Source organism: Quercus lobata, chromosome 10 (genome assembly GCF_001633185.2).
Source record: "Quercus lobata isolate SW786 chromosome 10, ValleyOak3.0 Primary Assembly, whole genome shotgun sequence".
Classification (NCBI taxonomy): Eukaryota; Viridiplantae; Streptophyta; class Magnoliopsida; order Fagales; family Fagaceae; genus Quercus; species Quercus lobata.
The window spans coordinates 22,963,853-22,988,389 of NC_044913.1; the positions used below are offsets into that span (position 1 = coordinate 22,963,853).

The window sequence follows — 24,537 nt, forward strand, 5'->3', positions numbered from 1 at the left end:
TTTTAAATCACAATCATATCATTGAAAAAACTATAACACTATAAGAAGAAACTATACAATGTATAAAAGGAATTGAAATGGAACAGAGCTGATATTGTACAAAATTACAACAGAAATTGCTATGATAAGCCTAAAGACTGAGCTAACCTACATTTTTTTTTATAAGTAAGATACACATACATTGGCTGGATCTTGAACCCAAGACCTCACCATCTACTTTGCTCTTACTAACATACAAGCAGGTTTAGAACACAAAGAGCCTCCACAAAGCTGATCAAGCTTGCTCTCCAAAATTCTTCACAGGTTTGATACCCAATAAATTAAATCAAAACCAACCAACCAAAATACAGAAAACTAAATCCTACGAAATGCAAAATTAAAAATATTTTTGTTAGTGTTCATATATTTTGATGAAGATTAAGTCTTTCAAACATGGAAGACTCATAGCTTGTCTACAATTATATGGATAACAACAAATAGAACCCAAAATATATTTAAAACCTTATTCAGAAGTTTTGAATTAAAAAAACACAAATTAGTAAACCAAAGTGCTAAACTGGACCCAAAAACCACAATTTCACTCCTACTAACAAATAAATAAAGAGAACAGGTTAGGGAGGAAATCCTAAATTAAATTAAAACCTCAAAACACAAAGAGACAAAGCATAGGTAGAATTTGATCTTCTATGGTGTTCCCCTGGGAAAAACAAAAAAGAACAAAGAGGAAACATATTAGCAATTGAAATCTATAATTGCAGCAAACCCTAATTAGGAACCCCAAAATCCCAAAACTAATAAAAACCCCAAATCAATCCTTCAGCCTCAAAGTCATCTTGATTTCGTCCTAATTCAAGAATGTTCAAAAACTATGGAAACAAAAACCACAAATTAATTATAAGCAAATAGATTAGGACAACAGCAACAAAAAAGGAAGAAGATAAGGAAGATTGAGGATTCAAGGAGATCTTACCAAGGAGTTCTTGAGAAATTGAACCGGGAGATTTTGGGGCAACATTCACTTTTACCCTCTGCTTCATCCTGAAAACAAAACCGTCACATGCATGTGATTGGTCCTTATGAAAAACACCAAAATTATTGAATTTTAGCGGTGTGTAAGAAGAGGTTTAGGGTTTTATCGGGGAACTTACACAAAGGATAGTATATAATAGAAAAATTAGCACGAACGATCAATGTTGGTGATGATGATTCAGTGGCTACGTGATTGACCTGTCAATGAAATATGCAAGAAGCAAAGAATTAATTTAGATAATAGCAGTGATTCAACCAAAAAAAAAAAAAAAGAAAAGAAAAGAACGTAATTGGGCTAATTAGTACTCTGATGTTTAGGGTTTTAACGGGTTTGATTGAAAAACAAATTAGAGGTTGAAAGGGTAGAGAAGAGAGATGAGGGAGAGAAATAGAGAACAAAGAGGCGGTGTGTAAGAAGAGGTTTAGGGTTTGGGGAAGGAGAACAAAAATTTGGGTATCGGTTTGGTTTTGTCGTGGAAATAGAAATAGGTTTTTTTTTTTTTTTTTAATAATGCTGATGATTTAAAAAAAAAAAATGATGACGTGGATTGGGAAATACAAATAGTTTTTTAATTTTTTTTAAATGGCGATGATGTGGAAAATTGTGGAAGCTTCAAAAGCTTCGGTTTTATATATATATATAGATTATGCGTACCTTTTTCTTGAGGGTCTTTGGGTTTTTATAGTCGCGTAGGGTCAGACTCCTTTACTTGTGAAACAAGTCTTTTCCTTATTGGGAAGATTCTCATTAATGCATGTATATTCTAGAATTTTACTCATGTTGGGATTCTGCAAACCAGGGCTAATCGTGTGTCACAAGTATTTTCCATTTAAGGTTCCTTGGAGACCACATAATTATGGGCTGGATGCCACGTGGCCGTTCGGTCTGTACATGCCACGTCTGTTCGTGCCACCTCCGTCCAGATAGCTCCGTCATGCATAATTTTTCCTCTTCAGTTGCCCCCTTCACCCTATGGGTCCGTGATCTCGGAGTAGAACGACCCATAGGGTGACGGTTCGATTTGGATCCTGAGAGACTTGTCAATTTTTGATAGGCTGGCCTGAAATTATTTATGGCGCAGGGGACCTAAATTTTGACCAAGGCCCTTTTGGGTGACATGGCTCGTCTATCCTCCCGTAGGTAGGAAGACTTCGAATTTTCACCAAGGCACTTGTGCACGACTTGGTTAGTTCTTCCACTCGTAGGTAGTAGGACTTAAAATTTTCACCAAGGCATTTGTGAGTGACTTGGTTCGTCCTTCCACCCGTAGGTAGAAGGACTTAAATTTTGACCAAGACACTTGTGAGTGACTTGGTTCGTCCTTTCACCCGTAGGTAGAAGAACTTAAATTTTGTACCAAGGCACCTGCTGGTGGCTTGGTTAGTCCTTCCACCCATCGGTAGTAGGACTTTAAAATTCGACCAAGGCACCCGTAGGTGACTTGGTTCGTCCTTCCACCCGTAGGTAGAAGGATTTAAATTTTGACCAAGACACTCATGAGTGACTTGGTTCATCCTTCCACTTGTAGGTAGAAGGACTTAAATTTTGTACTAAGACACTTGCTGGTGGCTTGATTTGTCTTTCCACCCGAATGTAGGAAGACTTAAATTTTGACCAAGGCACTTGTGAGTGACTTGGTTCGTCCTTCCACCCGTAGGTAGGACTTAAATTTCGGCCAAGACACTCGTGAGTGACTTGGTTCGTCCTTCCACCCGTAGGTAGGACTTAAATTTCGACCAAGACACTCGTGAGTAACTTGGTTCGTCCTTCCACCTGTAGGTAGAAAGACTTAAATTTTGTACCAAGGCACTTGCTTGTGGCTTGGTTCGTCATTCCACCCGAAGGTAGAAAGACTTAAATTTTGACCAAAGCACTCGTGAGTGACTTGGTTCATCCTTCCACCCATAGGTAGAAAGACTTAAATTTCGTCCAAGACATTCGTGGGTGACTTGGTCTGTCCTTCCACCCGTAGGTAGAAGGACTTAAATTTTGTACCAAGACACTTGCTGGTGGCTTGGTTAGTCCTTCCACCCATAGGTAGTAGGACTTTAATTTTGAATGAGAATCAGGTGCCGTTGGCATCCTTGATCGTCGGTGCCCTTAGTTGTCAATCCATCCCATTGGGATGAGGATTAGGTGTCCGTCGGCTCCCTTTTGTAGTGTTTAGCCCTGAGGTCTTACTGCAGCGTTGGCATTAGTCGTATGCTTATACGTAGGATTGGGCATCTTTCTACACAGTAGGCCATTGATACACTGCCCTCAGGACGCGTGATGCCCGAACTTTCAGCCTTCGGGACGCATTGTAGTCCTCTATTAATGTTTCTTAAGGTATTTTATCCGTCTACTTTGGGTCGTGGACTTGCCGACATGACTGAGTGTTAGCTCGTCGTCCACTTTGGGTTGGTGACTAAGTGTTACCTCGTCACCTTGTTAGTCGTCCACTTGGGGTTGTGGACTTGTTGAGGTGACTGAGTGTTACCTCGTCACCTTATTAGTCATCCACCTTGGGTCGTGGATTTGTTGAGGTGATTAAGTGTTACCTCGTCACTTTTTTGGTCATCCACTTGGAGTCGTGGACTTATTAAGGTGACTAAGTGTTACCTCGTCACCTTGTTAGACGTCGACCTTGGGTCGCGGACTTGTTGAGGTGACTAAGTGTTACCTCGTCGCCTTGTTAGTTGTCCATATTGGGTCGTAGATTTGTTGAGGTGATTGTTACCTCGTCACCTTTTTGGTCGTCCACTTGGAGTCGTGGACTTATTAATGTGACTAAGTGTTACCTTGTCACCTTGTTGGACGTCCACCTTGGGTCGTGGACTTGTTGAGGTGACTAAGTATTACCTCATCACCTTGTTAGTCGTCCACCTTGGGTTATGGATTTGTTGAGGTGATTGTTACCTCGTCACCTTTTTGGTCGTCCACTTGGGGTCGTAGACTTATTGAGGTGACTAAGTGTTACCTTGTCACCTTATTGGACATCCACCTTGGGTCGTGGACTTATTGAGGTGACTAAGTGTTACCTCATCACCTTGTTGGTCGTCCACTTGGGGTCATGGACTTGTTGAGGTGACTAAGTGTGACGAGCGTTCACCCATAATCGACTTTGGTCATGCGTCTACCCGTAGGTAACTTAGTGTAGTGATCATCCATCCGTAGGCGACTTTGGCTATGCGTCTACCCGTAGGTAACTTAGTATAGTGACCGTCCACCCGTAACTTAGTGTAGTGGCCGTCCACCCGTAGGCGACTTTGGCCATGCGTCTACCCGTAAGTAACTTAGTATAGTGACCGTCCACCCGTAAGTGACTTTGGTCATTCGTCTACCCGTAAGTGACTTTGGTCATGCGTCTACCCGTAGGTAACTTAGTATAGTGACCGTCCACCTGTAGGCGACTTTGGCCATGCGTCTACCCATAGATAACTTAGTGTAGTGGTCGTCCACCCATAGGCGACTTTGGCCATGCGTCTACCCGTAGATAACTTAATATAGTGACCGTTCACCCAATGCGTTGTACAAATATTCCTCGTCTATTGCCCCCCCTTCCATGTTTGCTTTCGCTACTTGAGTTGATCATCTCTTAGATTGTTTGTCACCTTAGCGACTTTGATGATCGGTACTACCTCGGAGATATTGTAGAAGGGTAGGCGGTATTGGTTCGCCTTTTTTTTTTTTTTTTTTTAATCGCAAGTAGAGTAAATATTTTTTAGGCATTCGGTATTCTAAGGGTGAGGTAGCTTCTACCCATCAAGTCTCTCTTGTAGGGTGGTTGTCATCCAAAAGGTGCCTTTTTCGTGGAGAATTGGTCTTCTGTCTTGCTGGGTTGCTCCAGTTCGCTGCAACTTCCCTTGGCCTACAAGGATTTCCATTTGTTGTTTCAGATCATAACACTCATTTGTGTCATGTCCATGTTCATGGTGGTAATGTCAATATTTGGTGCTTTGATCGCTTGCTTGGATCCCCATTCATCCTCCTTGGCCATTCCAACATGGGGTCGTATTTGATAAGTGTAAGTATATGGTCGATAGGAGCGTTTAGTGGGGTGGAGCGAACGGGTCGACTGTTAGAGTGTCTAGGCCTCTTGCCTTCTCTTTGGCCAATCATTTGTCGTCCTACAGTATTGTAGTCGTTAATCTTCTCTTCTATTTGTTGTTATCTTCTATAATATTTCGAAGGGGTGGATAGTGATTATGACCACTTCTACGTTGATCATGTGATAAGACTTTGATGTTCTTGCGAATGCTTAATTTGCACTTCCAATGCTTGGTTTTGTAGCATAAGAGCTTTATTTTGTTGAGTAAGTCACTCGATCGCAGCCGAGAATGTCTGCAGTTGCCATTCTACAACAGTGGGGGGATTTCCAGTTTCTTGGTTGGCTAATGCCAACGATCGAGTTTGGACCGTACAACCTTTTGTCTCAGGGATAAAGCAATGACCGATTACTCATAATTTCCCACAGACGGTGCCAACTGATGATGCCAAAAAAATCACCAGTGAGCCACACGGTTCCAACATGCTCGATACTAGACCTGCCCAACATAGAAAAAGACTTTACAGAGAGGGCGTTTGGATCCCACGTTTTCTGCGTCCACGTTTTGATCACTGCGTTTTCTTTGTTTTTGTTTTTTTTTGTTTTTTTTTTCTTTTGCCCGCATATGTTGACTTTGGTGGACAAAAATTACTGTTTTGCACTGTAGCAGTACTGTTCATGTACTGTAGTAACACTGTTCACGCATTAAAAAATATTAAAAATGGGTCCCACGGTACTTTTCACACATTTAAAAATTATTTTGCTACAGTGTTTTCAGTTTTCAGTTTTTAGTTTCAGCAACAATAAGCTCAATCCAAACGGACCCAGAGAGTACTGATGTGGTACCGGCTAGAGACCCTCCGAAAGTTAAGTCAGAAGAGAGCTCCAACAATGTTAGAGAGTATGAGCTTTAGAGAAATTGTGTGTACCTTTTTCTTGAGGGTCTTTGGGTTTTTATAGTCGCGTAGGGCCAAACTCCTTTACTTGTGGAACAAGTCTTTTCCTTATGGGGAAGATTCTCATTAATGTGTGTATATTCTAGAATTCTACTCATGTTGGGATTTTACAAACTATGGCTAATCGTGTGTTGCAAGTATTTTCCATTTAAGGTTCCTTGGAGACCACATAATTATGGGCTGGATGCCACGTGGCCGTTCGGTCTATACATGCCACATCTGTCCGTGCCACCTCCGTCCAGATAGCTCCGTCATGCATAATTTTTCCTCTTCAAGTGGAATCATATTTTTCCTACCAACTCAACTTGTTTTGCGTCTAATATAACATATAAAATATATGGTTTGCTTTTATTAGAGCATTTACATTAAAGCTCCAAAAGCTAAAAATGCTATTTTTTTAGTATCTCATTCCAAAAAAGCACACTACAACAAAGGTATTAGTGTTAAAATTTTTAGCATCTGAACTACAGTGGACTGCTATGTATGACAGTCCACTGTGGCTCAAATTTTATAAATATAATATTATTTTAATACTACTTTATAAATATGTATAATAGTCCTCTTTTCTTCTCACTATACTCTCTCTTACTATCTTTTATTCTCTCTCTCACTATCTTTAATTAATGAAGTGGTAAAAAATATAAATTTTTTGATGTTAGATATATTGTAAAATGAGTTGTTAAAATAAATAAAATAGGTTTTTGAGATGCTAAATGCTAAATTTTTTGAGATCCTTGATGAGAATGCTCTTAAGACTAAACAAATACGTTCGAACAACAAAGGTAAACCTATATGATTATTACGTCTTAATGGTTTTCTTCACCAAGGCTTCAAATCGATTTCAAAGTCTGTGGGTATTGATGTGATGATAAACTTCAATGAAATTTAAAATTTTTTTACCACCAAAATGAAATCACTCCCAAAAGTTAAGGACCAAAATCATATTTAAAACTTTCGTTTAAAAGAAAGTCTATAAACATAACAATTTTGACACATGCTAATGTGAAAGATTATTAGTGATAGATAAAAAAAATTATGCCAATAGTGAGCTCAAATGAAAATCAATAGAAGATTGTCAACTCAATTGGTATAAAAAATGTTTTCAAAATTTTTGTGTATATAGCATTGCTATTCGTTCAATGTTATGTATATGAATGTAGGGTCTTGATTTACAGTCCAAGCCCAAAATGTATGGGATGTTGGCCCAATGAGCTCAATAAAATAAATTTGTAGAGAGTGGGTTGAAGAATTAGTCCCTAATGAATTGAACAACGGATAGGTTTAATTGGCCGCATTTATGTGGAGAATACCTTTGAACAGTGCTACCTTGGCTACCACAACTCACAGAAAACCAGAGAGAGTGTCTGATAGGACAGGTACTCAAGTAAGGACTCAGATGATCAACAGACGTAGGATGAAGATGGTCCAAAGGAGGATATATAATGCAAAAGACTCTTCATGGAAAGGGATGGGGAAAAATAGAGAGAAAAGACTGTAGTAATCTAAAATATCTTTGTATCTATTTGTGATTAATTTATACAAGGGGATCTCCTCGGTCTGAAAATATATTAAGATCAAATCTCTTATTTGTGTTTGACAGTTGTTCAAATAAAACATATCCGTTGTTCAATTTATTAGGATCTAGTTCTTCAACCCATTCTCTACAAATTTATTGTATTGGGCTCATTGGGCCAACATCTCATACATTTTGGGCTTGGATTGTAAATCGAGACCCTACAATGAATATATGGTTTTTTTTTTTTTTTTGGTTTAAAATTCTAAATATTCAATTTTGTGATTTTTTTTAGAGAGTTTCAATTGATGACGTCCACTAATGATGATAATTCTTTATTATCAGACCAAGACACCAATTGATTTTTGGTGTAGATGGAGATTGAATCACAGATCTCTTATTCAACCATTAAAGACTTTACCAGTTGAGCTAACTAGAACCCACGTGAAAATTATGTATCACAACTTATTTAGTTATGTAACATTTTTTGAACTCAATTTTTTCAAAATCGAGTTCAAAGTAAAACTCGATTTCTCCAAAATTGAGTTTTGTGCAATTAAATCATAGGTGGCAAATGTGAAACTCGAGGCAAAATTTCAGAAAAATTGAGTTATATAACTCAGTTTTCACCCAATTCAAACACTATCTATATAACTAAATAATTTGCAATAGAAGCTTTGTAACAAAATAATTTTTAAAAAACACAAAATTTATCATAAAAGGCCATGGATAAAGACTACCTACAAACAAAACCACAAAGTACGATCAAATAGATTATGTGGGTTCTAGTTAGTCTAACTAGTAAAGTTTTTAATTGTCGAATAAGAGATTTTTGGTCTGTTGATAAAGAGTAAAAATCACAAAAGCCAACCTATAAGTTGAAACTTTATAAAAAATAGATTCTGGTTCTAATCTCCCTAGCAACATTAAATTTATTTAAACCCAAAAAATAAAAGGGAAGAAAAAAAAAAATAAAAGGGCAGATTTAGAAACATAAAAAAAGTGTTTTTTTAATAAAAATTTTAAATTTCATAAAAAAGGAGTTTTTTAAAAGAAAAATTCGACCTCTTCGGAATTTGACTTGACAAAAACTATTGGATTCCTATGAAAACTCTAACCTTTTTTACCAGAGAGTAAACAATTTTTTTCCAAAAAATCTCTCTCAAACCTCCCTCCCTCTCTCTCTCTCTCTCTACCAACTCACCCCCAAGCGGAGAACTCGTCATCGGAGACGCCGCTACTCGTCGGCGGCACCACCGCCCGCTATATGACCGTTGAAGTCGTCGCCGCCCACAAGTAGATCTCTCTCTCTCTCTCACGAATCAACCAGCAACCCCCAAGAACATGAGCGTCGAGCCTTTCAACAAGTACACTTTCTTGAAATCCCAAAATTTTTTGATATTTTTCGAAAACTTAGTTTAGATAAATTTGAAAATTTATGTTGTGCTTTTTTGCCACGAAGTTGAATGAAAATTTGAAAAAACACAGCAGTTGGTTGAACGACTACGGCGCAGGTTTCTACGATGGACAAACCGACCGACAGCGAGATTAATCACCCAAAAACTAAGGCCCCCCGCAGTGGACACACCCAAGGAACCGCACGTCGTGGTCCCTCGATGGCAACCTAAACTAGGATTCGTTGCTTTTGTGAAAACATGGATTTTTTTTTTTTTTTTTTTTTTTTTTTTGTTGTTCACTGTTTTTTAGACGTATTTTTTTGTTGTTGTAAAAACTGAACTTTATATTGAATTGATAGACGACAATGGGTAAGAGAAGAAGATTTGGCAAAGGACTTGAAACTGCACTCGAAGCAGCTTCGTCGAACTCTGAGATTCTTCGAGGAAGAAAAACTAGTTACTCGAGATCATAGAAGAGAGGTCTGTGTTGTTCAACTAGTACTAGTCTGTTTTAGACTTAAATTGAGCATACAGTGTATTAGTTTGTCTGTATAATTTTGTTCAAATGAAGAATTCAATAATTAAACCAAGTTGTTACAGTGCAATTTAGGCCTCATTTTGTATATGTGTTCTAGTTTGGTAGTTTTATTCATGGAAAAGAAGCATAGGTGTGAGGGCTATAATCTTGTTCTCTTCTTTAAGTTTTTGCGCTTTTTTACTAACCCTTTTAATCTTGCAACCGGGCCTTGTTAATAATATTCATAGTATGTGTTAATACCTTCAATACAAACTTATTTGGTGACAACTGTGACATCTAGTACAAATTCTTAGCTCAAATTATTTGATAAGTAAAGAAAATTGCATCGAACTAATATGACAAACAATTCAATAGGGGCAACATGAAGTATGCTAGTTGTACCCCCCACATGAATCCCTAGAAATGAACGGTACAAAGAGTCGATAAAATCACACAAATTCAAAAGCCTCCTCCCACCCAAAGGAATAAGGAAGCAATAAATTGGGATTTAAGCTTCTCAGTATTATCCCTTCAAGGTCCTATTTCTCTCCCTCTAAATGTGACACAACACAAGGGAACCATATTCCATACCATATTTTTAAAAGAAATAGGTCTTTAACATATCTCTTGCCTTAATCAAACACATTAAATGAGCTTGAGGTACTCCTTTGGAGCTGTCCTATATCAAATAAGAGAATTGATGTAACCCTTTTTGTAGGGCCTAGAAGATGCTTTCTTTTTTCTCTTTAATATTCTCTTTTATTTCCTGCAATATGCCAGCATTAGACCTTAACCCTAGCACTCCTAAAGGTCATACTTAGTGCTTGAAGCTCCCTCTATTGTGCGGTCTGGGAGAGGTGATTGGTGGGTGGTAGTCTTACCCCCCAGCTTTAATTTGGAGAGGCTGATTTCTGAACTTGAACCCATGACCTGTCGCTTTGGGTGGAAGATGTTTGCCATTGCACTAAGGCCTGATCTCTAGCACTCCTAAAGGTCTTGTTCCTAATAAAGTTCCTGGAATTTCAAGCATAGCCATTTTTCTGCCTTCTAATCACAGCCCAACAAAAAAACCAATAACTTAGAATGCATTAAGGCTTTTATAAATGGAATTCATAAAATTTCCAATATCCATAACCTTAGCTTACTGCATAACTAATCAGGAAAAATAATATTCGCATATGCCCTATTTCTAACCAATCCCCCCCCACCCCCCTGGGTTCTACATTGTGCAATTCTTACCATTTATTTGATGAGTGTTCTTTTGTTTCTACTAGAATTATTTAATGTACATGTCATACTTATCCTACTAGAAAGTAACTTTCTTTTGGTTCTTCAATGTTTTCAGCCGCTCTTGTTGTTGCTTGTTCATTTTCTCATGAAGTTCATGCATACTAGCTGTTGGCTCAATTATATAAACCCTTTTATTTAGATATATTCTTCATACGCCATATGTTGTCTGGTTTTACCACAGACAGCTAAGGGTGCGAAGATATATAGTGCTGCTGTAGCTGCCACAGCTGATGGTCATCCTCTAAAAGAGGGGGAAGAAAAGGTTAAGATGCACACTCACTCCTACTGTTGTCTGGATTATGCTCAGGTTTCTCTCTCTCTCTCTCTCTCTCTCTATGCATATATATATATTTTAATATTTAATTTTTAATAAGTTCATACCTTCATTTTTTAGTGATTTAATTAGACAGAGAAGGAAAAATGATCCTTCTCTTTTTATGGGTTTTTTTTTTTTTTTTTGGTTCAATCTTGATTATCCATTTCTCCAGTTAATTAGATGTTGACCATATTTTGGCTACTGCTAAAAGGCCTAAATGAAAAATGGCGTTGGTGTGTTGCAGATCTATGATGTCGTCAGGTACAGATTGCACCGTATGAAGAAAAAACTGAAAGATGAATTGGACAACAAGAATACAGTTCAGGAGTATATATGCCCCAACTGTGGGAAAAGGTCTCATTAACTGCTGATTTTTCTTTTTAATTTACTTATCAAAAAAAGAATGTGTAAGTCACACACACACACACATGCTTGCATGCACACAAGTCTGGATGAATTTAATATTTCTAAAAGTTGAGTTTCAAATGTTCAGGTACACTGCATTGGATGCATTACGGTTGATTTCTATGGAGGATGAATTTTTTCATTGTGAAAGTTGTAATGGAGAACTTGTGGCTGAGAGTGACAAGTTAGCTGCTCAAGAAGGAGGAGATGGAGATGACAATGCAAGAAGGCGAAGGCGTGAAAAGTTAAAGGACATGCTTCAAAACTTGGAGGTTTACCTTTATCATAACTATTTGACTATATATATATATATTAATGTGTTCATACTTTTCTCTTGCCTTGGATGTGATGCCTAAATATGAAATGATATGAAGGCTGTAGTCTTTTTGTTAAATTGGTTATGGTTTATGATAGTTACCATTGTTATCCAATTTTCATATTTTTCTATTACTCAATTTGTTATAATTCTTACCAGAAAATATTTATCTGTAGTGTGTGTGTGCGATTTGAAATTGGAAGGGAATTTCCCTTCAAATTTGCAGCTGTGAAGGAGGGCTAGCTGGGGTAGATATTAGGAATAAATATTACTAATTGAAAAAAAAAAAAAAAATGAAAAGAAAAGAAAATTACCTATGGGTTTAAACAAGTTTACATAGAGAGATATCTAAGATTTTTATGTTTAGTGACCTCACTGGGTTATGCCTAAGAGGAAGTTGGATTTGTTAGCTTGTTTGAAAGAGAGTTTTGGTAGACTCTGAAATGCTGATTTATGGGGGCTATTCCTTTATGCATCATGTGGACCATTTGGAAAGAACACAACCAATGCATATTTGAAGGGGCTGAACACTTGTTGGATTTAAAATTGTTTTTTGATGTGTTGAGTGGCAATTCATTTTCCAATTTGGAGGAATTTTTAGATATTTGTAACTCTCAGTGGTGTTTTGTAGCTACCCTAGTACACTGCCTGCATACATGAGGCACACTGATTTAAGATTTCACTTATTAAAAAAAAGTTTCCTATATTTGGACCCATTTTTTTGTTGTAGTAGGATAGGGTTTGAAGGTTATCCTATATATAATAGGCGGTTTAAACTGCTGAAGTCCAGTTAATTGCTTGGGAATACCTTTCTCTCTGGTTGTTTGTAGTGGCCTTCCTGGATCCAGCTTAATTCTCCAAAAAAGATCTGTGTAAGTAGGAAAAAGGTGTCTATAGGGACTTGATTATCTGTATGAATCATTTCGAAGAACTCCAGAATATCCACTTGCTTTCTCTTGCACAGATCTTGGAGGGCATATATCCCCCATGTATGCAATGAATGCAGAATACAGAGCACATGATTACCTACTTGAGAAATCTTATTATAGGTTTTCAGATGTTGGATTTGCATTATGTTTGGCCCACTCTGAAACTGAATTATTGGTCCTTGACAAAACCTTTGAATTGTTAGATATTGCATTTGGAAGATGGTGTGGAAATAAGAATAGTGCTGATATTTCAAAATACACTATTTACTACTTTTCTTGTATACACAAGAAAATGCGCTGCAGTTGCATCATGTATGTAGATCTAAGATTGTCCTTCATACAAAATTTCAGTTTCTACAAAATTCATGAAAGGAATTCATAGGTATTCCCCCTTCTTTTTTTTTTAATTTTTTTTTTTATAGTTAGGAATTCATAGGTATCTGTGCATCTCCTTCAAGTGCTTCAAACATTTTGCCCTTGCCCGACACTATGTAATGGTAGCATTCATTTCTCTAGCCCTTTTTACTTTTGTATGTGTATATGTGCATGCATGCGATGGCCTTCAGCATGATGACATATTACTTATGTGTCAGTTGTACTCATTTTTGCTACAAAAGTCATTCATCAATGGGTTGGCAGTCATTATCAAGATTAGGTGTTTTTTTTTTTTGGGAGAGCTGGCCTTCATTTTGGTTTGCTTAAAGCAGCTCTTCTCATTTTACAAGAAATTTATGCTGGTTACGGTTCTTATGTAAACTACATTGTCATTCTTTCTGAGCTGGCAAAATGGAATGAGTGCAGGTACAGCTTAAGCCATTAATAGATCAACTCACTAGAGTAAAAGACTTACCTGTTCCTGAATTTGGCACGCTTCATGCATGGGAAGCTCGAGCAAGTGCTGCTGTGCGTGCAGCAAATGGTGATTCCGGTGCTATTGATCCTTCCAAATCTTCCCAGGGATTGGGTTATGGTGGAACGTCATTGCCTTTTGTTGGAGACACCAAGGTAACCTTGTTCTCATCTCTCTTGCCCATCTTATCTATTAGCTTTGAGATTTGAGTTGGAGCAATAAAAGCTTCCTTGTTTCTTAAAATTCTATAATATTGATTTTTTAAAGATAATTCAATGGTTGGGGGAGGGGGGATTTGAACCCTGGATATCTTTGTTGGAAACACTAGGAGGTTCCAATTGAGTTACTAGGCTCTTGACTATATAATATTAATTTTAAACTTTAATCACGTTCAATGTTTTTGGTTAAGATCCCAAGCTGTATGTAAGTTTCCTAAATTGCATGTCTACTTAAATGCCAGTCAGAATTTCTGACTTCATTAATAGCTACTTTTAAGGGTCATAGTTCTGATGTGTGTTCTTTTCTTGAGTAAAATATTGGTGATAGACCTCCTTCATCCTTCTTGAGGACTTTGTACATGCCATTTAACTGTAGGAATATTCTGATTATTTGTATCACTGGTATCTGATATACATTGGTTGATTTACATTAATGCTGCATTATCTGTTTTGTCCAAGATAGATTGGGAAGGAACTCTTCATCAAATTATGACTAAATCTTTAGCAATGACTGATTTATTCAGAAAAGTTTGGTTTGTGGCCAACAAACTGTTTGGGTTCTTAAATTCCCTAAACTGAAGGAGATTTACTTCTTGTATTACCAAAATATGTGATCTTGTTATTAAAAAAAAAAAAAAAATGTGAACCTATATTCTATCATTGTAAAGTGTAAACACCCGAGATATTCCGCAGAAGTGATTTTCTGGCAATCAAATATTTATAGACCAGAGGTATATCATCATTAATTGTTGGGTGACTCCTTTTTAGGAAATCATTCTATTTTTTCGGTCTATGATTTGATGGATGCTTGTAATTTATGTATTTGATTGTTTTGGTCCCCTGCTGTATACTTCCTGTATGCTTGGGTGACTCTTTTTTATGACTTTGAATAAAATTTTCTCTACTTATCCAAAAAAAAAATGTTGGGTGTGGAACCCCTTATTTACATTCTTTCAACATCTCTTTCATTAAATAAATTGGATGGTATGAGATATTGTCTTATTCATTAACATCTAGGAAATATTCTGTCAAAGTTATGGCAGTTAAACCAACTGTCATACGAGCTCCAAGCGGGTCATTCATCTGACCATATACTACAGCCACTTTTGATTATGCAGTATTTTGTTTGTTAATTACTACAGATTATAAGCAGTTTATGACTGGGTCTTGGCAGGTTGAAGTTGACTTTTCTGGGACTGAAGGCAAGGGAGAGAATATTAAATCTGAAACTGAAACTTCATCTCTGAAAGTTTTGCCACCATGGATGATCAAGGAAGGAATGAACCTCACAAAGGAACAACGGGGAGAGGTCAAGCAGGAGTTGAGGATGGATGGCAGTTCAGCAGCTGTAGAATTTTCAGATGACAAAAAGGCAACAATTGAAAATGATGATAAGAAGAATATACAGGTTCATGCAATAAGAAAATAACAGAGATGAACTATTATTTTATTTCTTGTCTTAATCTGATTCATATAGTTTTTTTTTTTTTTTTTTTTCATTTCCCCCTCTTTTTGTTTCTTGTTTTTATATATGCCAAAAAGGTTTTTTTCCTCTTTTTATAGTATATTTTTTTACTAAGCAAATATTTTCATTTTTTTCTTCATCCAATATCACTTCATTTATGCTTCTTAATAATGTGATAGGATGAGTATATCAAAGCATATTACGCTGCTTTACTCAAGAAACAGCAAGAATTGGACGAAGCTGCTAAGAAAGAACATGAATTGTCAAATACACACTCCTTGAACGGTGTTTCTGACACGACTTCTAATCGCCAAGTTGGGATAAAGTCAAAACGTGACGAGGATGAGGGAGATGATGATGTGGAATGGGAAGAGGCTCCAGTTGCTGGTAAGTACCAATCTTTTCATTTGTGTTAAAACTTCAAGAATTTTTCTGGATGTTTTGGATTTTTTATAACCTTTTAATAATCAGTTAACGTCCAAGCTAACAAATGATTAAGATACTTATATGATTTCCAGCTTTTACTAATCGGTAATTATGAAGTTGTCATGTGATAGATGTTCAGTAAATGACCTGATGTAAATAATGACAAATTACTAATATGTTTGAAAATTTTCCATGCTACAGAAGTTCTTACAATGTTGGAATTGTTGCTGTAGTTATTTTCCCCCCTTCAAACGATAGAATTGATCTCCTTATCCCATAGATCACAAAAAATCTTCACACTTATCATAGGTTGAATGTTGCACCTCCTCTATCACAAGGAAGAGAAATATCAAATATTATTAGGCTACAAGGCTATTGGTTGCTCCAGTTGAAGTGCTAATTGTTATAGAATGTAAATTTGAACTAGTGATTTTATGCTGCTTGAATCTTGATAATTTTGAATCTTGTGCTTTGGATTTCCCTAGAGGTGATGTTCTGTATTGGCAGCTGAAAAATTAGTAAAGAGTTATTGGAATGGTTAAAAGCTGGTATGGAATTTTATAGTGGCAAATAGGGGTCTGTATATACCCATTCAACCCATGCAACCCACCTGTCCTGGACTGACTTGAGGCCGTCTATGATTGGCTTCGAAGGCCTACGAGGTTGGAGGTCGGGTGTTTTCTTTAAATTCTTTTTAGGTTTTGGTCAGGCATTGGGTGTGGAAATGGAAAACATGAGCAACCTATGCTGATCAAAATAGTTAAAATGCTTATAGGTTTAAATGCAGCATGCAGGCATTGTTTATTGAGATTTCATTTCTACCTGACGTTGACACGTGCCCTCTGACCTTATCCCTCATTTATTCTCTCTCTCTCTCTCTCTCTCTCTCTCTCTCTCTCATATTGTTGACAATCCTTACTTCATTGAAAAAAGAAGAGAAAATACAAAGGGAAAAAAGCACATGGCCGTGTGCTAGAAGCAACGGGGGAAAAAAAAAGTAACAATGAAAGTACAAAAATCAAGCATATCTAGTAAAGAAATAAAAGTAAAAACACCTGTAGCATTTTCCCAATCAAACAAAGTTTGAAAAAAGAAAAGTTTCAACGCATGAATTGATCTTTCATTCCCGTCAAAGATACATGTATTCCTTTCCCTCCAAATGACCCACATTAGACAATGAGGGATCATTCTCCAAAGCACCTTAGATCTGAGTTTGTTGAACTTGTTTGACCAACATGCCAAAAGTTCCACAACACTACACGGCATGACCCAATGAATCCCAAATTTTTTTTTTTTTGATTGGTAACGAAAAATTTTATTAAAAAAGAAGCCAACCCGACCCCAAATTGTGAACACCATATTCCACAACTCTTGAGATACTGGGCAGTGTAGGAGTAAGTGGTCAGTGGTCAGTAGTCTCCCCATTCCTCTTGCACATACAACACCAATCCACCACCACCACTTTTCGCCTCCTTAAATTATCAACGGTTAAATTTTCCCCAAAGCCGCTGTCCAAATAAAGAAACTAACCTTTGGAGGCATGTTTGGTTTCCATGGAAAAGAATCTGGATTTTTGGGCTGTAAGGCCCTATAATAAGAACGAACATCAGAAACACACCTAGTAGAGAGTTTTCAACAAATTTTACCCACCCCATTCCTTCTCCAAGATCCAAAATAAATAAGGTCCATAAATTATACAACCGACTCCAACTCCCAATCTTGAACCGGTCAAGTATATCTGATATTCCAATGGTAGTTTGCCTTTGAGGACAACAACAACTCAGCCACCGAAGCATCCTTGTTACTAGCAATATTGTAAAGTTTTGGGAAGATATTTTTCAAAGGAAGCCCCTCACACCATGGATCATGCCAGAATTTAATACAAGAACCATCCCCCGCTTTAAAGATGATAAAAGGATAAAAATCATCCTATCCATTTCTGATGTAATTCCATAAGGCAGGCTGGATAAGGTTCTCTTCAATAAAGTGATTCGGCCCCCTTAAGAAAGATCTAATCTTTTCCACCCGGCCAACCACCACTCCATTTTCTCCAGCACACCAGTCCAAATAGCTTTTGCCTTGAAAGTAGCACCTAAGGGAAGCCCCAGATAAGTCATGGGTAACGATGCCACTTTACATCTTAAAATACCAGCCAAAGTTTCAACATTTTGTACATCTACAACCAGAACCAGTTCAGATTTCCCCAATTTTATTTTTAAACAAGATACAATCTGAAACCAGACAAACACTGTTTTCAAATGCCAAATTTGCTCTGGATTCACTGCACAAAAAATCAAAGCATCATTTGTGAATAAAAGATGAGAGATCTCTAATTGGCCCCTAGAATTTCCACCCACTAAAAACCTGAAACGAAGTTGCCAATTCTAGCTCTCTCAAACATCTGGCTGAGGGCCTCCATAATAATCATGAACAAGGGAGGGGATAAAGGGTCCCCTTGTCTCAAATTCTAGCTCTCTCTAACATCTGGCTGAGGGCCTCCATAACAAGCACAGAAAAACGAACTGTGGAAATACATGAAAAAATCCACTGCCTCCATCTAGAACCAAACCCACACCTTTGAAGCACATACAACAGGGAATTCGAATGCACATGATCGAATGCTTTCTCCAAATCCAACTTACACAAAACCCCAGGAATTCCAGATTTAAGGTGGCTGTCTAAACATTCATTTGCAATCAACACTGAATCCAATATTTGTTGCTCTTTGACAAAGGCATTTTGAGGTTCAGACACCACTTTATTAAGGTCCTTTTCAAGCCTATTAGCCAAAACCTTTGCCAGGATCTTGTAGACCCCAGAAATCAAACTAATCAGCCGGAAGTCCTTTATCTCCACTGCCCCGCTTTTTTGGAATGAGGGTAATGAATGTATAGCATTAAGACTTTTTTCAAAATAACCGTGAGCATGGAGATAATGAAATACCTTCATAACATCTTCCTTTAGAATACCCCAACAAGATTGGAAAAAAGACATTGTGAACCCATCCAGACCTGGTGCTTTATCCCCATTCATATTGGATACCACCTCATCCTCTGAAAAACATCTTTCCAGCCAGCAAGACATTTTGTCTTCCAAAACAGAAAATTCTGTTCCATCCAGCAAGGGCCTATGGATACTTGACTCTGAATAAAGAGCCTTATAAAATTCCACTATCTTTTCCTTGATGGTATCCTGATTGTTTATCTCCTCCTCATCCACCAATAATCGCCCTATGTTGTTGTTGCGGTGATGAGAGTTTGCAAGTCTATGAAAGAACTTTGTTTATCCCCTTCCTTCAAACAAAGCAGCCGAGATTTTTGTCTCCAACTAATTTCCTCCATCAACATAATTCTCTCAAGATCCGCTTTAGCCTGATAGCGTTCACATTGTTCCCCTTCTAGCAAGGTTCTAGACTTCTAGTCTCTTCAATCTCATCCACAGCCGGAATACATCCTAGTAGAGAAACTTTCTGTCGAGCTATATCACCAAAAACTGTTTCATTCCACTTCTTCAAATCTAATTTGAGGGCCTTGAGTTTATTAGCCGAAACAAAGCTCGGCGTACCATGAAACTGAAGAATCCCACCAATTTTTTACCAAGTCAGTAAACCCATCTGCCTTCAACCACGTATTTTCAAAATGAAAAGGGCTTCGTCCCCTACGTAAGACTTTGCACTCTGAAAGAATAGGAAAATGGTCTGATAATAAATGTGGGGGTCGTCTTTGAGTCATCATGGAAAATTGCTCCTTCATAGTCAAAGATACCATAAACCTATCAATCCAAGATCTAGATAAACTATTAGACCATGTGAAAGCACCACCCTCCAAAGGGAAATCCATCAGCCCATGTTCAAAAATAAAGTCTGGGAATCCTCGCATTGCAGGAGTAATAAACTCTGCACCCATTCTTTCTCTAGGGCAACGAACCACATTAAAATCTCTCCCCACACACCAAGGCACATCCACCAACTATTCACCCCAGCTAGTTCCTCCCACATCAGTCTCTTATCAGCATTAGAAGTTGGCCCATGTACCCTAGTGAATGCCCATTGAAAACCTGAAGACAAAATCTTGAAACGACCAGACACAGAATAGTCCCCCACTGCTTCATCCACCTTCTCCATAAATCTTTTATCCCACATAAGCAGGATACCCCCAGAAGCCCCAATTGAACCCACAAATAACCAATCAACAAACTGGCTACCCCACAAGGAACTTAAACTACCTCTAGTTACATGCTTCAACTTGGTTTCCTGTAGACAAATTACATCTGCCTTCCATTGCTTAAGTAAATTCTTCACCCTCAACCTTTTTGAGATGTCATCAGACCCTTACATTCCATGAAAGTAGCTTCAAATTTATAATTCTGGTTTCACCCTCCCACTGTTGTTTGTTCTTCTTTTGGAGCTCCCAACCTCGTTGTTAACATTAGTAATCAAATTCTTCAACTCACAATGCCCTCTAGTTTCTTAACTATTTCTTTGGAGTAAACCTTCAAGATCATCTTCCACATTAACTTCCATAGCACTCATCAACTCCATGATAGCCTCCTCAAAACCATCGGTCCTCACACCCATATATTTCCCAAACCCATTAAATCTTTTCATCACCCAGCTAGATTGTTGTTGCCGTTGTGATCGGCTTTCATCATCATTAAAGAAAAAATCTTCCCTCTCATTAGCTGCTGGTATCTGACACCATCAATGGCTTCACCCAAATTGGTTCCTCCCCATCAAGTCCAGTCAAAGCCAACTCAGAATTTGGGCCAGCCGTAACATTCTCACCTAGACTTGGAACTGATGAATTGTTATCAGTGTCATATGCTCTGCCCTCCCCCATGTTGTACCGGCCCTCACCAGAGTTTGGCGTCTCTTCCACCGCTATCAATGCTTTTTTCTTCTCAAAATTATCCCGATCATCACTCAGTGATATATGGAACCCAGTGAAGATTACAGCCCTTCACGAGAATTCAAAGGGAGAATAAGTCGCCTACCGTCGCTAAATTGCAACATCCAGTTACTAGAGTTGCCAGAGATGTGATGGACAGCAGCTGCGGTGAATGGGTGAAGGTGACAAAGTCCCGATGAGATCGGCTCAATGAGACTATCGCCTTTTGTGTTTGGTGATTCTGTGTGGGAAGAGGTCTGTCCATTGCAGAGAACTAAATCTCGCATTTGAGGCTCCAAAGGAACGGTGATATTAGTTTCTAATTGATTGGGCTTTGTTGTTGGGCCTGTTGAGTGGTGCTGCTGCTCCTATAGTCTTCAAAAGTTTTTAGATGCTTGGCCCACAGTAGGAAATTTAGGGACAAAACTATGTGGTTCACCACTAATGGGCTCCACATCAGCCCATTTCACTACTTATTTCCCATTTGCCCATTTTAAAAATAAAACGGACATTTAATTCCGGGTGATCTTTGACTTGTGATGTATCCCTAATATCTCGCTCCACACTTTGTGGTTTCCTTCCCAGTAGCTGTTGGTGTAAAGGCAGTATTAATTACTACATTTTTGAAAGACTACAAATCACACAATTTGACCATCCTATTGCCCTCCTCTTCTCCTTTTGTAACACTATCAAGGATGGCTGTGTGGATTGTGTTTGTGGTGCTCTTGTGGTGGTGTCTTATTGTTATGTGGCTTCTAGGGTGGGCTGTGGTGCAACATTGGGGGTGGTGTTTGGGGTGTTGCTACCATGAATAATGATTTAGAGGGGTTTCATAGTCATGGGTTGGGTGTATGGTGGATGATAGTGATTGATAGATTTTGTGATAGGATTTTGGGTGGGTTGGGTGTATGGTGGATGATAGTATTGATAGATTTTATGAGAGGATTTCAACTGAACTGTCTACTAAGTTGAAGGCGGAGGTTGGTCAGAAACTTGATATTTTTCATTTAGAATCAGGTTGAGAGGTGGTTTACCCTGATGCAGGACAAATCAGAACTTTGTAACATGAAAATTAAACAACAGGAAATATAGGGATAGATGACCTAGGAGCAGCACCTAGGCTTGCTTGGAGTCAGCTTCAAGTAAGGGAGAAACATTAGAAGTTAGCTCCTTGGGTTGGCTGTAATCAGCACCAGACCATGGAGAAAACTTCAATAGAAACTTTACTCATCAAAATAATCTCTTTTTAATAGGAGTACACTACTTAGCTTATGTAGGAGTACTATCCCTAATTCTAATTGCTATAGAAAACCTACTTATTGGATTATAAAAATAATCCTAACCTAAATAAAAATACTAATAAAACTAATTAATCCTTTAGTTGTCATTGGCATGAATAGTTGACATGTAACAGACACGAATAAATAGCTGTAGACATAACTAATTCTTTAGTTGCTATGCTATATGGGAAGCACTACAGATTTTCACGACGGACTCCTTCATTTTTTTTTCCTACCACAGATATTCAATGTGAGGAAGGAATCTTCAATGACAAGAGAAAATGATGAATAAAAAAAAAAGTTTTAAATGTTGAAAATCTTTAAGGGATTTGGAAAACTATGAAATATTGTACTAACTTAAGTGGTATCTTAATCTTATCCTCTCTTAAAAATGGGGATGAGGGGTCAAGTCATAGGATAAATTCCCATAGGTTGCATGTTCATGTGTCCCCTTGTATACAGCCAGTGTACTTGGGTGACTCTTTTTATTTGATTTTTAATTATTTACTTAAAATAAAAAAAATACCCATCGGGTGTATGTGTAATCCATGCGTTGAAAAATAAATTGTTGTTGTAGGATATAAAGTCTCTATATAATGGTGGTTAGCTACTTCTTATTAATAAAGTAGGTGGGGTAAGGCAATCTACTAAAGGTATATTTTGGTGACTCTATTGGTGGAATACATTCTCACAGAATGCATCCATTTGGAAATTTGCGTTTGGAATGATGAAATCTAGTGAAAGCTTATTATGTTGAATATATTTAAGTGTGGTTATGAATTCTTGTGGAATGCCTTTTTTTTCCAATAACAGGGAAATATTGTTGGATGTGTTACTTCATTTTTTAAAATAAATATTAAATTTTACATCCTAATACATATAAAAATGTCAAATAAAAAGTCCAAAGGTAATTACATTAGTTTTATATAATTAAATACAATTACCATTAGTATAAATCACCTCTCCCAAACCCCACAAAAAAGGGGAGTTTTGTGCACTGGCTAAGACCTTTTTATAATAACACAAAAATACATAATTCTATAATCGTCATTTGCACTCCCTTATGAGCTAGTGGAGATGATGTACGTGCTTCATGTGTTTGTGACCAATGCGATGCTGCACATTTCTTGTGATTACTGGTTGTCCTGTGTCCCAAATGAAATCATTCTTGTGATTTGTACAACAGTCACCAAAAAATAAATATTTAAAAATTAATAATAAAAAATATTTCAGAGATTGGGCATATAGTACCAATCATATTAGTTAACAAAATCTATCATACCAAACACAGTGGACACCGACAAAACCATCTACCATGGTTTTTCCCCCAGTTCTGGCCATGTAAAATATCATGTGTCCACGTCCACACACATGCTGGTGCCTTAACCATACCTACCCGTGGGCATGGGGATACCCATATGTGATTGCTTTCTCCTCCATCTTTTTTTCCAACTTAGTGGGTTGATCATCCGTAAGGAGGAGACTGGAGAGGCCTTTATGTAATAGTGTTGATTACCAAATGCCTAATCAAGGTAAAGAAGTTCTATGGACCAGCTAGGCAGCACCAACTGTATTCATGATTCAAAATACCTAACTATCAATAACAGTTTCCTGGCTGAAACTTTATTGTAACAAAAAGCAGGGTGTTTTGATGGATCATTGGAAAGAAAGATGATCATGAGTAGATTCTTTAGAAGGCATATAGCTCAAATTAAGGAGACTATGTAAATTGTTTAGTATAATTTGATTCAGCATCTTGTTTATGTGGGGAGGTGATGTCACTTAGTCCCAAAATAAAATTATATAAAATGACCATTTTAAGAAGGGGCCTGTTATCAGGAATTAGTGTAAAACACCTTGTCATGCATCTTATGCAGATAATTTAGGAAACAACGTTCAAGCAATGTCATTGATCCACTCTGCAAATTTAGCTTCAAAAAAGCTTTTCTTTAATTAAAGATCATTGTGAAATCAGAATGTTACAAACTGAAGTTTAAATCTCCATTTGTTGGACTGAAGCAAAGCTCCTTGTTTGAGTTATTTTGCTGAAGGTGCAACCATCATTGTGAAAATTAATGATGGCTGTTGATGAAAATCATGCCTTCCAGTAGGGGTTTCTTTTTTTTTTGGTTGTATGTGTTTTGTGTTTTTTTATATTAATTTTTTGGTATTGATTATCCAGTAATGGATGACAGATTGGTGGTTATAACACTGTTTCTCATAAATTATTACAGGCAATTCAAATGAAAATTACAAAGTGAATGACTTGAATGTTCAAGCTGATGCTTCAGGAGATGATGAGGATGATATAGACTGGGAGGAAGGTTAAAGAGCACAGCTTTTCTCCCCTCGTAGATGGATTAGCATGACTTCCTTTTACCAGTAAAGTTTTTGGGAAATTGAAGTTGTGATCAGTGCAAATTTTTCTTCTAACTTGGCACTTTTCTGAATGTTGTTATCTTATAGCCATATGTTATGTTTACCCTCGATTCATGAAATACAATGTGTTCTTGATCTTGGTCTTCTTGCAATGCCTTTTATTAATGCGGATGGAGTCTGCGCTAAGCACCAAAGAATGCATGGCATTGTTATAAATTATGATTCAATGGATGTAATACTCATATTTTTGTTTTGTTTTTGTCGGTAATGGCATGTTTTGTGTAGACATAACTGTAGAAAAAAGCAGCGGTAATAAATAAGCTTAAGTTTTTTTCAA

General features: G+C 37.4%; 1 protein-coding gene across 1 annotated transcript; it reads left to right on the plus strand.

Moving 5' to 3' along the window:
• The first annotated feature begins 9,279 nt into the window (after positions 1-9,279).
• On the plus strand, positions 9,280-24,537 carry LOC115963998 (transcription initiation factor IIE subunit alpha-like). The gene is made up of 8 exons (XM_031083282.1): positions 9,280-9,403; positions 10,912-11,037; positions 11,291-11,400; positions 11,540-11,723; positions 13,498-13,701; positions 14,939-15,172; positions 15,409-15,616; positions 24,056-24,537. The coding sequence occupies exons 2-8, from the start codon at positions 10,999-11,001 to the stop codon at positions 24,148-24,150; spliced, it is 1,074 nt and encodes a 357-aa protein (XP_030939142.1). The 5' UTR covers positions 9,280-9,403; positions 10,912-10,998; the 3' UTR covers positions 24,151-24,537.

What these genes read in the sequence shown, in the direction of transcription:
- LOC115963998 (XM_031083282.1), top strand. Translation starts at nt 10,999, where the DNA reads ATGCACACTCACTCCTACTGTTGTCTGGATTATGCTCAG. An exon ending in CTTTTGTTGGAGACACCAAG is followed by an intron (nt 13,702 to 14,938) that starts GTAACCTTGTTC and finishes GGGTCTTGGCAG; the next exon opens with GTTGAAGTTGACTTTTCTGG. An exon ending in ATGATAAGAAGAATATACAG is followed by an intron (nt 15,173 to 15,408) that starts GTTCATGCAATA and finishes ATAATGTGATAG; the next exon opens with GATGAGTATATCAAAGCATA.